This window comes from Myxocyprinus asiaticus, chromosome 50 (genome assembly GCF_019703515.2).
Source record: "Myxocyprinus asiaticus isolate MX2 ecotype Aquarium Trade chromosome 50, UBuf_Myxa_2, whole genome shotgun sequence".
In the NCBI taxonomy this organism is placed as follows: domain Eukaryota; kingdom Metazoa; phylum Chordata; class Actinopteri; order Cypriniformes; family Catostomidae; genus Myxocyprinus; species Myxocyprinus asiaticus.
The window spans coordinates 16,498,690-16,514,843 of NC_059393.1; the positions used below are offsets into that span (position 1 = coordinate 16,498,690).

Here is a 16,154-nt window from a genome sequence, read left to right on the forward strand (position 1 = left end):
AATGACAAGTGCGATGCTGAATGCATTTGCATTTCCTAAAATAGCTCAATCATACAATGAGCTCAAATTTATGGGAGTGACAGGAGGGGAGAAAGAAGAGGCTAAACAATCAAGCACACACACACACACACACACACACGTGTGTGTCAGAGGGGAGCAGGTGGCATCACATTAGTGAGCAGAGAAGCAATGCTGAAGTCAGCTCCGCATGGAAACACCCGTCTCAAGCATCGCTTAGACAACCCGTTCACATGGCAACACAGAGCTAAAAATATCCCATGTTCTCTATTAATAACAGCCGGCAGAGACTATCTCTATTTGACAGGCTCTAGATGGCGCTAGGAGGCTAAATGGAAAATGTGGGGGGGATAATTGTGTGTCTGCAGTGGTATGTGTGAATGTGTGTGTGTAATGGGGGGCGGGTTGGATAAGACTTTTAGAGCTGAATGTTTTGGTTTCACAGATAAAATGGAATACAAAAACATTTTAAAACCAGGTTGACACTGCTTGCAAAAATCTGAACAAAAACCTAAGTACTCAGTCCTCATAGTTATTGTTTATTTTTTTTAATTAGCAGATAATTTTACAAAGCCTGAATCACAACATTACAAACTTTGTCACATGAACTACAATCACATGAAGCATTGAGAATGACGTAATAAAATTAAAAAATGATGGAAAAATGTTAAGCAATTGGTCTAAAGCTGTTGATTATAAGTATAGTAACAATATATTTAAATTTAATTGCAAAATGCAAAAGATTTGTGTGTGTATATATATATATATATATATATATATATATATAGACACACACACACACAGTATATACTGTATATATATACACGTACTGATATATAAGTACAAAGTAGTTTGAGAGTGTAGGGAGACTGACTTGATAACATCATTTGCAGTGCATCATTGGAATGGGTGTTCGCTGAAGAGCTCTTTTGGCATGATTTGCTGGCCGCAACAGTCATCGTTAACTTAACTAGTATATATTTTAATCTTGTTCTCCACAAACAAAAAAAGTGTAAAAAACAAATTTGTGAAAGAAAGTCTCTGAAAGTCGCATACTGAAATAGACAAGCATCAACGCAATATTTAAATTAATAACTCTTTAACAGACCTATAATTAACAGAATAATTTGTTAATATTATTAGTATTGGGTATGTTTTTATGCATTTATAAAAATGTTTTAATCGAATTAATTACATGAAATGGCAATTAATTAATTGAATTAAATGCAATTAATCACATATATAAACATTTCCCACAAAAGCCCCCGAATAAAAATAATTCAATAAATATTGATTAAATAATTATATTTCAATAATTACAAATATAAATTATATCATAAATATAATTCAGAAAATTAAAATGCATATTATTGTGGCGGACAAGTAAAGCATTGATAAGAACGCAAAAAGTGGCTTTAGAAGGCAATACTGTTTATTTCCATTTTAACATAAGCCTATCATTGGCCTACAGTCCACAGCAATCCATTTTGATATTTAATTCGTCAATCTGCCCTAAATAGATTTATTATAAGGGCTTTTCTAAGGATGTCAATGTACACCTGTCATGTCATAAGCACCGTGTTTTTAGATTGCTGTCAATTTAAACGCAGTTTGAAACTTAGAACTATAGAGCTATAGTGCTAGAATTTTGCTTACTGCCCCCTGCTGAAAACAGGTCGTACTTCAAGCTTGAATTGCTATGATTGTAGGAATATTCCTTATAACGCTCCGGGACATGGTTAATTGCGTAACATTTTTTATATTAGTAATCACACTGAATTACTGCATTAATAATTTATGTGTGGACACAGAGAGGCCCCAAAAAGTATTTTGACACTTTCAGACACTTAAAAATGTCACACTTGAAGATTAATGTTTCTGCATTAAATAACAAAATATCAAACCAAATGGCATCTACAAGCAAAAGATGCTAGACATTTTTTTTTTAAACTGGTTTTATATAGATTTCTTTAAATGATTTTTCCTTGCACTAATTAATGTAAAAAGTAGCTTTATAAGTACAAGAAAAAATAGTTGAAATTAAACAAATGCGATTGGGGTGAGATTGCATAAATAAGAATATGAGCATAAATAACGAGTTACTCAAAAGGAGAGGCAGTACGTCAAAAGGCAGAACACAAAATGAATTCGAGATGAAGCGATAGATGGACAAGGAGAGAGAGAAAGAGAGAAGTGTCTTGCACGGATCTAACAGATTCTCATCATGCAACTCAATGACTGAGACAGGCTGAGTAAACTTTTAATTGTCCTGCCTCGGGCTGCCACAGATGCTGAATGAAAGGAAACAGGGAAAAAGTGGTGGAAAAAATAAAAGAATAAGCTCTCAGAGGAGTAGAAAGGTCGTAGCGTTTCTTTTGGACGACATGAAGCCCATTTCTGAGAAGTCAAAGATGCCTGCTCTGGGAAATCTAAAAGAGATCATGAAGTTTAGAAGCACTTGAACTTTCAGAGAGTTCATGTGCATTACTGAGCCCGACAACAACTTCATTAGGTTCATTTACAGTGCATCCGGAAAGTATTCACAGCGCTTCACTTTTTCCACATTGTTATGTTACAGCCTTATTCCAAAATGGATTAAATTCATTATTTTCCTCAAAATTCTACATCGGGTTCTTGGTTACCTCCCTGACTAAGGCCCTTATCCCCGATCGCTCAGTTTGGCCAGGCGGCCAGCTCTAGGAAGAGTCCTGGTGGTTCCAAACTTCTTCCATTTACGGATGATGGAGGCCACTGTGCTTATTGGGACTTCAATGCTGCAGACATTTTTCTGTACCCTTCCCCAGATCTGTGCCTCGATACAATCCGGTCTCGGAGGTCAATAGACAATTCCTTGGACTTCATGGCTTGGTTTGTGCTCTGACATGCACTGTTAACTGTGGGACCTTATATAGACAGGTGTGTGCCTTTCCAAATCATGTCCAATCAACTGAATTTACCACAGGTGGACTCCAATCAAGTTGTAGAAACATCTCAAGGATGATCAGTGGAAACAGGATGCACCTGAGCTCAATTTTGAGTGTCATGGCAAAGGCTGTGAATACTTATGTACATGTGATTTTTTCGTTTTTTATTTTTAATAACTTTGCAAAGATTTCAAACAAACTTCTTTCACATTGTCATTATGGGGTATTGTTTGTAGAATTTTGAGGAAAATAATGAATTTAATCAATTTTGGAATAAGGCTGTAACGTAACAAAATGTGGAAAAAGTGAAGCGCTGTGAATACTTTCCAGATGCACTGTATTTAGCAAGAAAATACCTTTTAGATATAAATAACACAGACATAATTAAAACAAATGACCTTTTGTGTTATCATACACTGTATATTCTATACCTTTTACTTACATAATCTCATGTATTTCCGAATAAAGCAGGATAACAAGAGAAATGTTTTTGACTGGATCTTGAAAACTGGGAGGGGTTGAAAAGTAGGGATTTGTGGCGTTAGCCGAAAAGCAAACAAAGGTTTCAGAGGCAGATCAATTTATAAATAATTTCTTATTACTATTAAATTAATAAAGTAATAAAAATTAGATAATGTGCACCAATGAATCGTTCACAATGAGACCAGAAATGTGCATTAATTTAGTAGTAAAGATGATGAATTTTGCCTTGTAAACTAAAGCAGCTATAAACCAGTGCAGCTAATGACCTGAGGACTAAAGCATGTCCGCTAAATTTGCTATAATAGAATGTTTTTGAAGCTCAGCGCAACTGAGTTTTAAGTGTTGGGGGTCGTTTACACTGAACGCATACCTGCGCTAAAAATAAGCTATAATATAATCAGGCGGAAGCGATAAATTCTTTCTTGGCATGTTAATCTGAGTTTTCTCCTAACCAGCAGCCAACGTCACAAGCAACGCTTAACAAAACATTTCTGTTGGTCGCTTAGTTTACATTCATGTCGCTAGGTAGTCCTGTACAAAGTGAAATCGCATCGCTTCATAACACCGCTTCACACATTAAGCATCAAATTTACTCTGATTGGCTGTGATTTTGACACTTCACACAGCATTTCTCCATCAGTGAGCAGAGAACCACACTTGGGACTTGCTGTGTCATGCCTGGTTAGGACACAGTATAAATTTGTGATTGGAGGAGGATGTATCACCTCGCACAGGAGCAGGTCGGTGATATGGAAGACCATGCAGAGAGGGAACTTGGCGGTAAAGAGTGTTAAGAACCACTGGGATGCGTACATATGGGCCTCCAGGTTCAGATCCTGGAAGTGAGACCACAGGTCCGGCAACTGCTCCTGGACACAGAGGAGAGAAACAAGGTGACGAAAACAGAAACAGATTTAAAATGTATAATAAATATATACTAAGTGCATCTGTACACGTTTCTGTTGGAATGCCGAAATTATTTGCATCTATACACGAAAGCAGAATTGCATAAAGCAAAAATGTGTTTTTTAGATGTAAATATCTTCCAATTGCAATTGTTGTAAAAGTTAGAAAGATACAACAAAAAATATATTTGTTTGACCAATATGCAAAAATATTAACCATAAGCATTAGTAATAGTGATACTTGCCATAGAAAGAACCACTAATAAAAAAGCAAACCAAGACAGGAGTTAGAAATTCACACTCTGGATTCAGATTCTGGGCAGAGAATTAATCAAAAGGGCTAACCGATATCTACAAAGGCACATCTTAAATTAGCATCTCAAAAAGACCTTTTGAGGCACGCAGCACAAACAAGCAGGCGAGCCGAAAGATTGAAGATTTTTCTGGGGTAGATTGCATTGTTTGATCTTAGCGGTGCGAGTGTTAGGTTAACACATGCAAGTTGGAAAGAAAAAGAAAAAAAATGCAAAGGAACTCGTGGAGGAGGAGATAGAAATTCTTCCAGAGAGCCTGCTGTCATCCGACACGTTTTCCGCAGCGTGCAAGCCTGAGGCTGACCGATGCTAATGCTCTTGCAGTGAGGGAAGCTTGTCGATACTAACCAGGTTGGATTTAGCACTAAAAGAGGGCTACCTCAACCTTAACTGCATTTCAGCACAAAATTAAAACCCATTTTCCAGTGGATTGGGTCTAATAGCTTACAAGAGGGCCGACGCTTGCACTTGACATGGCCCTTATACACACACAGCTTGTCAGCTCTCACGAGGGGTGTTCAAGAACAACACCGAGTGTGATGCTGTCAAAGCGAGAGCCAGGCGGTAAAGGCAGGGATAAAGTCGTTTCAGAAGCAGAGCAAATTACATTTTGATAAAAGTTTATGAAGAAACATATTTTGTTTCTTTGGAATAGCATGCTTAACTTTATAACATAACTTTGGCCACGTTCACATAAATAAGTTTTCGTTTGGAAACCCATTCAGCTCACTGTTTATGCCTCTCACCCACACTAGAATGCCGGTTTCCTCCAACCAAAACAGAGCGTTTCGAAAACTCTTTTCCTTACCACAGATGTGACCTATGTATTACTATAAACCAGCATTGCTGTAGAGGACTTAACCACCTCAGAATAAATTTTCTGTGCTAGGGAGTTTTTGAATCTCAGCTCTGAATTAGAATTGTTGGGGGGCATTCAATTTGAAACAGAATGCCTTGTTGCTCTTTAAAAGCTAAATGCACTGCAACAAGTAGAACAGAAAGCAGGTTTCTTGAAATGCGTTGAAGTTATTTTTAACTTGACACGGCATCTAAAACATGATACTCCTGCGTGAGCCACTGAAAAATAGCAAGATGTGTAACCCTAAGGGTCCAAAATGTCCGACTAGTACATATTACATCGAAAAACAATTGACAAATAGCACAGATGCATAATGTGTTTTATGTGAATGGCCAACTACATCCTATGTTTTTGTCAAAATCAGCCATGACCCTGACAAGCAATGCACATTTTGAGCAATATTTTAGTAGCCTGATTTCCATTTATGTCGTTAGGTAGTTTGCACACAGTAAAATCTCACTAGTCCATAATAGCTATATATTAATCACTCCAAGAGTGTTAGCATCAATCAGCCTTGGCTAGGCTTGCACATCTCCGAAACATGTCGTACAACTCTCTGGAAGAATTCCCATCTCCATGTGCAAAACTCTGTGAGATGCTGTAAAAGTGAGACCAGGGGGTTTAACATAGAAAGAGCTTTCAACAAACACCATGACATGAGGTTGGACTAGCATGCCCACATAAACACGGACATAAACTCATAGCATCAAAGGTCAAACCTGCAGCAGGCGCTCTAGCTGGTAGAACTTGCAGTGAAGATCTTCAAAGTTGTTTTTGTAGAGTTCTCGAAGACCGTAGTTGTACATGATCTTTACCAGCACACAGAAGGCTTGCTCCTCGGGCATCTACAGAGAAATAAAGAGATTTTACAACTAGTATAGAAATGTTTTTGTTACCCTTACTTTCATATTTTCATTGAAATTCTTTACAGTTTTGTCATAGGCTGATTTCTGCATGAAATATGCTGCATAAATACTACTGGCTCATGTTAGCGGTTCATGATTAAAGGGCATTTTTTAAAAAAGAACTAAAAAAAAGAACAATAAACTTTCCATATATAGAAATGACCATAAAATACAGCAGATAAAATGTGTAATGGCAGCACAAATTCTTATATAGAGTGTTGTTCTAAAAGTGCAAAGTTTTTAACTGATTAAAGGTACATCCAAAGGATGCAATGAAAATCAATCATGTTTTTCAAATGAAGTATAAGTGACAGAGAAGGAATGAATTAAGGAATATTAGAGCTATCAATGGGGGTGGGGGGATTTTTCCCCTTTTTCTCCCGATTTGGAATGCCCAATTCCCAATGTGCTTTTAAGTCCTCGTGGTCACGTATTGATTCACCTCAGTCTGGGTGGCAGAGACCTGGCTGGAGTCACTCAGCACGCCCTGGGATTTGAACTAGTGAGCTAGTGAACTCCAGGGGTGGCAGCCAGCGTATTTTCCCACTGAGCTACCCAGGCCCCGAGATATCAATAGATTAAATTTTTCAATCCAGTTAATTACACAAAATGCAGATTAATTAACCAAATTAATCACTATTAACTCTTGAGTTGTGCTCATTTTGTGCCAACACATTTTGTGTTCCAGGTCAAAAATGATTGGCCCACTTATGTTGCATACATTATCACAAGATATTGCATTAGATCTTTTTATCAACTTCTTCTTTAGTAATTATGGCAGGTTTTGTACTCCTTTTTTGAAGATATTTTTATTGATAGAAGAATTAATTGAACTGAGCTTATACCGGGCCAGTGGGGGACACTCCCTGCGAAAATAATGATAACATAATAAATTAATAACCACTTGCTTGATCTGAACAAAACAGGTGTCATTTTAAAGCTTAGAATCTGGAAATTACAACGCATACAGCTGCTACCAATTCTTAAATAATGGTTTTTTTATACCATATGTGAACACATTCATGGAATTTTATTCCAATTGGTTTAAGTAAAAAAAAAAAAAAAAAGTTTTACCGGAACACAACATCGTTAACAGGGCTAATTGCATATAAAGATAATTAAATATAAATATTAGATAATAATTCAAATAATTGAGAAGAATTGGCAGTGGCCAATGAGCTTCAATCTTAATCAATCATTCAATTATCACAAAGGGATTTTTTGTGATTACCCTTTGTGATTAATTGAATGATTGACTAATGATTGAAGCTCATAGGCTGCTGCCAATTGAGTATCACTTAAATAAGATACTGGTGTGTGTTTGTTTCTCATGCCCTGACGAAAGCAGATAGTCTGCCGATACCCTCTGGCTTATTAATGTTTTATTGCCTAGTAAAATAATTTTGTATTGGAGATTGAGCATCTTGCTCATTTTCAACTTTAATTTGATATTAAATGCAGCAGGCACTTTGAATATCGAGTCTGGAGAACCCAGCATTCTATTGCTTTCAGCTTGTCTAGTCATCAAGAAAAGTGTCCTGTGTGACCTCTCATTGTGTGGCTGCGCTGTTTGTGAGGTTTGAGGCACGCTGACTGCCCTCTTTTGACGCGGCTCATAAAAAGATGAAGTTACATATACTTCAAGCTCCAATGGTAAAAAAAATCCCCATACTTTTATTACAAAATTTACATACGGATCAGGGAGCATGATTAGTTATGTGATTTTTTTATGTGTTAAATCGACAGCTCTAGAATAAATACATTAAGTAAGGGAGGGAGACATAACATGTGTGTGTGTGTAAATGCATGCATTTGTATTTCATGATCAATGTCACATGTTAAGAAAGTGGTGTGATATCAACTGCAGTGGCTGTCTGCCTGATAATATCAGAGAGGAAATGTGTTTGTGTTTTTGAGACAGAGAGAGAGAGAGAGAGAGCTGGGTATTAAATCACACAGACAGCGTGTGTGTCCTGAGCTGAATGGGCTCCTGCAGGTAGACGGGCTCCGTCATTAATATTCCTGACAGCTCCTGAGCTTCCTGGGCAAGGCCACGAGAAAGACACTTACACTACATTATAGAAATCCCCAAACGCACTCTAATATCAAGCCCCATATGAGCAGCCATCACAGAAAAACTAAAAACTCCATCATATACAGGTTTCCGTTTAATTAAATATGGAATTAACCATTCTGTCAGTGTCCCAACATCTCTCAATGTCTCCTCTGAGAAAATCTTTCTTTTTCCTCTTTCTACTCCATAACAAGCTTCAAAAAGTCAAAAGATAAGACAATCAGGTAAGCCCTGGTATTGCCCAAAATTTTCCTTTCAAATTCAAGGATTTTTGTTGGAATCTTTCAGTTGCAAGTCCCTTCAGAATTTCATAATTGACAGGAACACACGAATGCTTGGTCAAAGCTTACTTGATGTGTGTTCTTCTGTTACTGTAGAGGTAACAAATCTCAGTACTCCAGGGGCCAGTTCTTTCAAATGTCTGTGCAATTACCCGGATCTCTTTTGGATCAGGAAGCTTATAAATATGTCGACAGTTAAATGATTCTAAGTTCAGTTATGAAACTCTACATGGTGCAAGCTGACAGGTCCATTGACATCTAATCTGTTAGCCAACTGACATGCATACTCACTTTGTGCCTAACTTTTAAATGACCTTGTTTAAAGGTAAGCCATTTCATTGTGGTGCTATAAAAGAGTTTTCCCTTCAAAACCCTCTTCCTCCCCAGCACCACCGGTCTAGATTTGCATTGTACTGCAAGGGCGTTATATATATGTCTAATTGCGCAGCAGCAGCATGTCTTTTGTATGTCTAATTGTTTAGCAGTATGTCTTACATGCTCAACACAGCATGTCTGTGAATATTCTAGCAGTAGCAACTCTTCATACTTGCTCTACAGCAGCAGCACAAGCAGATCTAGTCTGCCAAGACCAAACCTACAAACTTGCCATATCCATTATAATACCTTAAATTTATTCCAAGTTGTCATGACTGAACTAACTTTAACTAGCTCAGCAAGATTTTCTTCAAACTGTTGCTCCAACATAACAGTAGTTGACCTGAAAGAGAAAACTGACTGCAAAAGAAGTTATTTTATGCTAAAACTCGCTAAGGTGACCCCAATGAAACATGCACTTGTTCCTCGCCTGCAAATAATATGGACGAAACATAACTATTGTGGGAAAACAACAAATTTGAAAGCTGTCATGCGAAATACTTACATGTAACAGTAATACAGCCGCCAGAAATGATTGGCCTTGACAATAGCCGATCTCCTCGTCATACACAGAGTAGGCCTGTGGATAAACAGCAGTTAAGATTATAGATTTAATGAGCACTTTATTTCTGTATTCATGCTTTGGCACATTTAAATGACAGTAAATGTTGGAAGATGTTCTCAACAAAGCGTGCCACTCAGAGCTGAGGGATGTCGGGTCCAAGATTAGCTGGAATGAAGGTCCTTTGAACAATTTAGGAGCCTTTTAATCTGCCAATGCCAATCAGCTGATGGAAAAGCTCTTAAGACTCCTCACAAAGGAGATTTAACAGAGAACAGAACTACCATCCCCTGTATCTTCACCACTCCCAGATTTTCTCCTGTTCATCTGAAAGGTGCACTTTTTTTTTCCAAATCAGGATGCTGCAGAGTTTTTAAGACTTTAAGACATTTTTCAAGACCTGAACAAATAAAATTAATACCGTATCCCCGTTCCAAAACAAACCAACACAATCTCAAAATAAATCATGTATCACAGACTCTTACTTAAACAGGCAGGGGCACACATTCAACATGGCCTTAACATTGCTTATCAGTAAAACAGGGTAGGCTATATACAAGTTTGAAATACTCAAGACATGTTTTCCACATATATACAGCTGAAGTCTTTACATACACTTAGCTTGAAGTAATTAAAACTCATTTTTAACCACTCCACAGATTTCATATTAGCAAACTATAGTTTTAGCGAGTCGTTTAGGACATCTACAGTTGTGTTCAAATAAATAGCAGTGCGTTAATAAAAGTGAATAAACTGCAAATATTTTTTAATAGCTTTTATTTCCATATTTCAAATGTAGTGGAAACATTACGCATTCAATTCCAAATCAAAGCATTAACACATTTTATCAAGTCTGCATTATTCTTTTACAGTAAGCAAAGAAAAGGAATATTAATCTGTTCAAAAAATAGCAGTGGCAACATTTTTGAAGATTTAACTTCACTTTAAATTACTGAACTAATATTTAGTTGCATAACCATTGTTTTTGATAACTGCTGCGCAACTGCGTTGCATCGAGTCAACCAACTTCTGGCACCTAGAAACAGGTATTTCAGCCCAGGATGAACGAACTACATTCCACAGTTCCTGTGAATTTTTGGGTTTTACTTCAGAAACTGCATTTTTAATGTCACCCCACAAGTTTTCAATGGGGTTGAGGTCAGGGGATTGAGCTGGCCACTCCATTACCTCAATCCTTTTTGTCTGGAACCAAGATGTTGCTCGCTTACTCGTGTGCTTGGGGTCATTGTCTTGTTTCAGGGGCATTTCCTCTTCGGCATAGGGCAACATAATCTCTTCAAGTATTTTGATTTATTCAAACTGATCCATGATCCCTGGTATACGATAAATAGGCCCAACACCGTAGTATGAAAAACATCTCCATACCATGATTTTTGCACCACCATGCGGCTTGAATTCAGTACCCGGGGGTTGCCTGACGTACTGTCGATGACCACTAGACCCGAAAAGAACAATTTTACTCTCATCAGTCCACTGAATGTTACGCCATTTCTCTTTGGGCCAATCGATGTGTTCCTTGGCAAATTTTAACCGATTCTGCACATGCCGTTTTTTCAACAATGGTGCTTTACGGGGATTCTTGCTGATAGCTTAGCTTCGAACAAACGTCTTCTGACTGTAACGGTACTTACAGGTAATTTAGATCATCTTTAATATTTCTGGAGGTGATAATTGGCTGAATCTTTGCCATTCTGACTATTCTTCGATCCGTTTTAACAGAAGTTGCTCATTTTCTACAGCGTGTTTCGGATTTTTGTCGCCAATTTAAAGCATTTGAGAACATTTTAGCTGAGCATCCTATAATTTGCTGCACTTCTTTATACGTTTTCCCCTCTCCAATCAACTTTTGAATCAAATTACGTTGTTCCTCTGAACAATGTTTGGAACGACCTAGTTTACTTAGCAATTCAGAAGGAAATATATTTTATAACAATGTGTGAAACATTTGCTTCCCTTCTTCCTAAATAAAGGAAAATTAATGACACCTGTTTTTTTTCACAGAATGAATGCTCTAATTAAACGCCACACTGCTATTATTTTGAACACGCCCCTTTCAATGAATGAGTCAATTACTCAGAACAAGCAGCGTGCATGTCATGACAGTTGGGTCTGTTGTTTTTCTATTACACTACTACAAGTAAATTATTTGCAATGCAGAAATATCACTACTACTAATAACAGTGGTTCATCAGGTTACTGATGTTGTACTGCTATTTGTTTTTTAACACAACTGTACTTTGTGCATGACACAAGTAATTTTTCCAACAATTGTTTTCAGACAGATTGTTTAACTTTTAATTGACTAGATCACAATTCCAGTGGGTCAGAAGTTTACATACAGTAAGTTAACTGTGCCTTTAAGCAGCTTGGAAAATTCCAGAAAATAATGGCAAGCCTTTAGACAATTAGCTTCTGATAGGAGGTGTACTGAATTGAAGGTGTACCTGTGGATGTATTTTAAGGCCTACCTTCAAACTCAGTGCCTCTTTGCTTGACATCATGGGAAAATCAAAAGAAATCAGCCAAAACCTCAGAAAAAAAATTGTGGACCTCCGCAATTCTGGTTCATCCTTGGGAGCAATTTCCAAACACCTGAAGGTACAACATTCATCTGTACAACATTACTACGCAAGTATAAACACCATGGGACCATGCAGCCATCATACTGCTCAGGAAAGAGATGCATTCTGTCTCCTAGAGATGAACGTAGTTTGGTGCGAAAAGTGCAAATCAATCCCAGAACAACAGCAAAGGACCTTGTGAAGATGCTGGAAGAAACAGGTAGGCAAGTATCTATATCCACAGTAAAACAAGTCCTATATTTACAAAACCTGAAAGGCTGCTCATCAAGGAAGAAGCCACTGCTCAAAAACCGCCATAAAAAAGCCTGACTACAGTTTGCAAGTGCACATGGGGACAAAGATCTTACTTTTTGGAGAAATGTCCTCTGGTCTAATGGAACAAAAATTGAACTGTTTGGTCATAATTACCATCGTTATGTTTGGAGGAAAAAGGGTGAGGCTTGCAAGCCAAAGAACACCATCCCAACCGTGAAGCATGGGGGTGGCAGCATCATGTTGTGGGGGTGCTTTGCTGCAGGAGGGACTGGTGCACTTCACAAAACAGATGGCTTCAGGAGGAAAGAATTTTATATGGATATATTGAAGCAACATCTCAAGACATCATCCAGGAAGTTAAAGCTCGGTCACAAATGGCTCTTCCAAATGGACAATGACCCCAACCATACCTCCAAAGTTGTGGAAAAATGTCTTAAGGACAACAAAGTCAAGGTATTAGAGAGGCCATCACAAAGCCCTGACCTCAACCCGATAGAAAATTTGTGGGCAGAACTGAAAAAGCGTGTGCAAGGAGGCCTACAAACCTGACTCAGTTACACCACTTCTGTCTGGAGGAATGGGCCAAAATTCCAGCAACCAAATACTAACAAAGTGTATGTAAACTTCTGACCCAATGTGATGAAAGAAATAAAAGCTAAAAATAAATCATTCTCTCTACTATTATTCTGACATTTCACATTCTTAAAGTAGTGATCCTAATATTTTCTACGATTAAATGTCAGGAATTGTGAAAAACTGAGTTTAAATGTATGGCTTTGGCTAAGGTGTATGGAAACTTCTGACTTCAACTATATCACATGATTTGATTAATAACGTGGAACTTTTAAATTTAAAGGCACTTTAACTTTGAAATACAGCGGGGACCCTTATTTTGAAATGTTTGCACTTCACTGCTTCCAGCTGCTCATTCAGTCAAATAAGGGATATAAAACATGCACTCCTACAATAATCTACAACATATTACAATATAAACAATGAAGAGTAAACACGGTCATATTTCATCAACACTATATCATCATCATCAACAGTTGATCTTTAGTGATAGTTTGTCATAAATTTCCGATATGGCTTAATGATTGTGAACTGCTCTGCAACAGCTGAAAACACTCACAAGCCCCGCATGCTTTGAGAAAATACAACTGTGCTGCGTTTTCACTTTGAAGGACGTAGCACATGCTTTGATTTAATTAGATCATATTCTTTTGAAATTTGATAATCACATTAGGTCATATCACGATTCCTGTCTTTTCGCCCCCAAAATTAAGACCTCTTTAAGTAACATTTAAGACTTTTGCTGTATCATTTAAGATATTTAAGACTTTTTATGACCTTAAATGTTGAAAAACTGAAGGCCGAGTGAACCCTGGCAAATGCATATTGTAAGGGTTGTTCCTAAAACAACTTTACCCCTGGTGAAATTACTGCAATGCACAGACTCGATCAAAATGGCTGCAACAACACTATGTAAAAAAATGCCAATATTTAATACACAGTTCTTCCGCCAAGTTATAAACAAGTGGTTCATTATCCAAACTGTAGGTTTCAAGTTGCCAAGCAATGTAGCAAATTTGGGGCAATTACATACAGTAGAATGTGTGCTCACAGGGTGCTCAACGGCTACAAATCTGGCTTATCCAATCACAATTTAAGCCACGTCTGCTTGTTTTCAGTTTTCTGATGTCATCATTTTTAAGGTGAGCGTTCGACTGTACACAGACACTAAGTGTTTGTGCCAAAACCGAAGTATACTTTGGGCTTTAAAGTCACAAAGACTAATTCAATTTACTGTGACGCACTGCCTTTTATAAGCAATTTGGTAAAAAGATGCTAATCTTGAATAAATATTTAAATGTACTGATAATAAAATATTTCTAAATAAACAACTTTTTGGCCAAGTAACAAAGTTCATTAGCTTAACTGTAGGCTGTTAACAGTTGCCAAAGAAAACAGTAACTTGAATTACTATTGAATTCAACTCATCTGTGGTCAAAGGTTTGCATATATTAGCTATTTTTCAATTGCTTCTACGGCGGCCAATCCAATCAGATTTTAGAGCCAGACCCATCTGTTTTATTGTATAGAGATAAATGTGTGCTTTGATTCAATCTGTGTTGCAGATAATTGGATAACTGTATACGCTATTAGTCTGGAATAATTTTGAAACGTAATAACGGACCCATGACGTATAACTGCTTTCAACTGGCAAAATGAACAAATGTACATTTTCACCCATCTCAAGGGCATTAGGATTACAGCAAAACAAAGGTCACTGGATAGAGATGTTGCAGTGGGGTTGTGATGCTTGTTGCCAGAAGGCAACACTGAGTGATGTGTGGAGGCAGCACAGCATTCACCTCACCTTGCAGATCTTGTAGAGAGAATCTTGGCCATCACCACCTGAGTCTTTGAAGTAGTCGTGAGCCGGGAAGGTGCGATGGATGTCTCGGGTGATGACTGCTTCCTGGGCGGAGTCCTGTGGGTTGGGACAAAACAAAATCCGAATGCGTTACGACAAAGCCCCATTAAGACAAGTCAACAATAGTTGCAAGAACCAATTGTAGAAAATTTCTGTGATCTGAACTGAATAGTGTGCATGTAACTGCACAGATCACGTCTACTGTCAAACCCACGTAATGGGTCTACACTGGAAAAGCTTTTATGGGTCTACACTGTAATTACTAATCGCATGATGGTCATTTTCTGTACGCCCTTTGATTTTCATCCATGTTCCTTGTAGCTACAATACAAACCATTCACAAGCTACCTTTATTCCACACTGTCCTTTAAAGCAAGGTTGAACTTGACAGGGCAGTGAAAGCAAGCATAAAAATGTTTATTTTGTCATGAAGAGTGAAGGAATAACCTTGTGTGAAGTGTTTACAGAGCTCACATAGATTAAGAAGCACAGGAGAGTGTCTTGCTCAGCACAGCGTACTCTTCAAAGCTGAAGAGCAAATCGAATTAACAAGTCAAATGCAGACAGTGTGCGAATCACATGATGGAGAACACGAGCAGACTCTGAGACGGAAAGCATTGCACAAACTCTTGGCCAGAGACAAAAGAGCCACTTGAAAGCATCTAATCTGGATCAAACTGGTTTTTGATGGTAGACACGTCAGGATGAAGTCTGGAAGAAAAGCAGATAGAAAAAAAGCCTGAACGAGGGGCGTAGAAACCATTATAGTTGGCCCAACGGGTCCACTTCACTTGTAGAAATTCGAAATTGTCCCCCCTACTACTTTTTGGGAAATTGCACCTTATATTTTAAGAGTTTCGGTCACAGTGAGAAGAAATTGTAACCGACCTCATAAAAGGACAGATCCAGCAGAGGACGACAGGTTGCTTTTGGTAATCTACCCCGGACAACACACACTTGGGTTGGGTAAAAATATAGATTTTCTGGTTTTTCATTTGAATGATCCTGATGCAGATTCCCAAAATCTCAAGACCGATATTTTAATTTTAGTTCAGTAATTATATTGGTTTCAAAAATAGCAACTGAGCAGCATAGTTTGAGCCCCGTTGTTAATGATTTTTTATTAATATTTTCATAACGTACCAAGTTAGAAGGTTCC

The 16,154-nt window shown here is 37.7% G+C and overlaps 1 protein-coding gene across 6 annotated transcripts in view; it reads right to left on the bottom strand.

Moving 5' to 3' along the window:
- LOC127438973 (rab GTPase-activating protein 1-like) overlaps nucleotides 1-16,154 on the bottom strand; it is a 136,450-nt gene that overhangs the window by 34,260 nt on the left and 86,036 nt on the right. For 5 of the 6 annotated variants that reach the window (XR_007896828.1, XM_051694928.1, XM_051694927.1 and 2 more), the window contains exons 14-17: nucleotides 14,939-15,052; nucleotides 9,644-9,718; nucleotides 6,223-6,348; nucleotides 4,151-4,294 (exon numbers count right to left, since the gene is read on the bottom strand). Coding sequence is in view for 5 of the 6 variants with exons in the window: in XM_051694928.1 (XP_051550888.1) it covers nucleotides 4,151-4,294; nucleotides 6,223-6,348; nucleotides 9,644-9,718; nucleotides 14,939-15,052 (459 nt within the window). In the remaining variant the exon portion in view is untranslated. Of the gene's footprint in view, nucleotides 1-4,150; nucleotides 4,295-6,222; nucleotides 6,349-9,643; nucleotides 9,719-14,933; nucleotides 15,053-16,154 lie in introns of those variants that run through there. The other variant, XM_051694931.1, reaches the window with a different exon arrangement.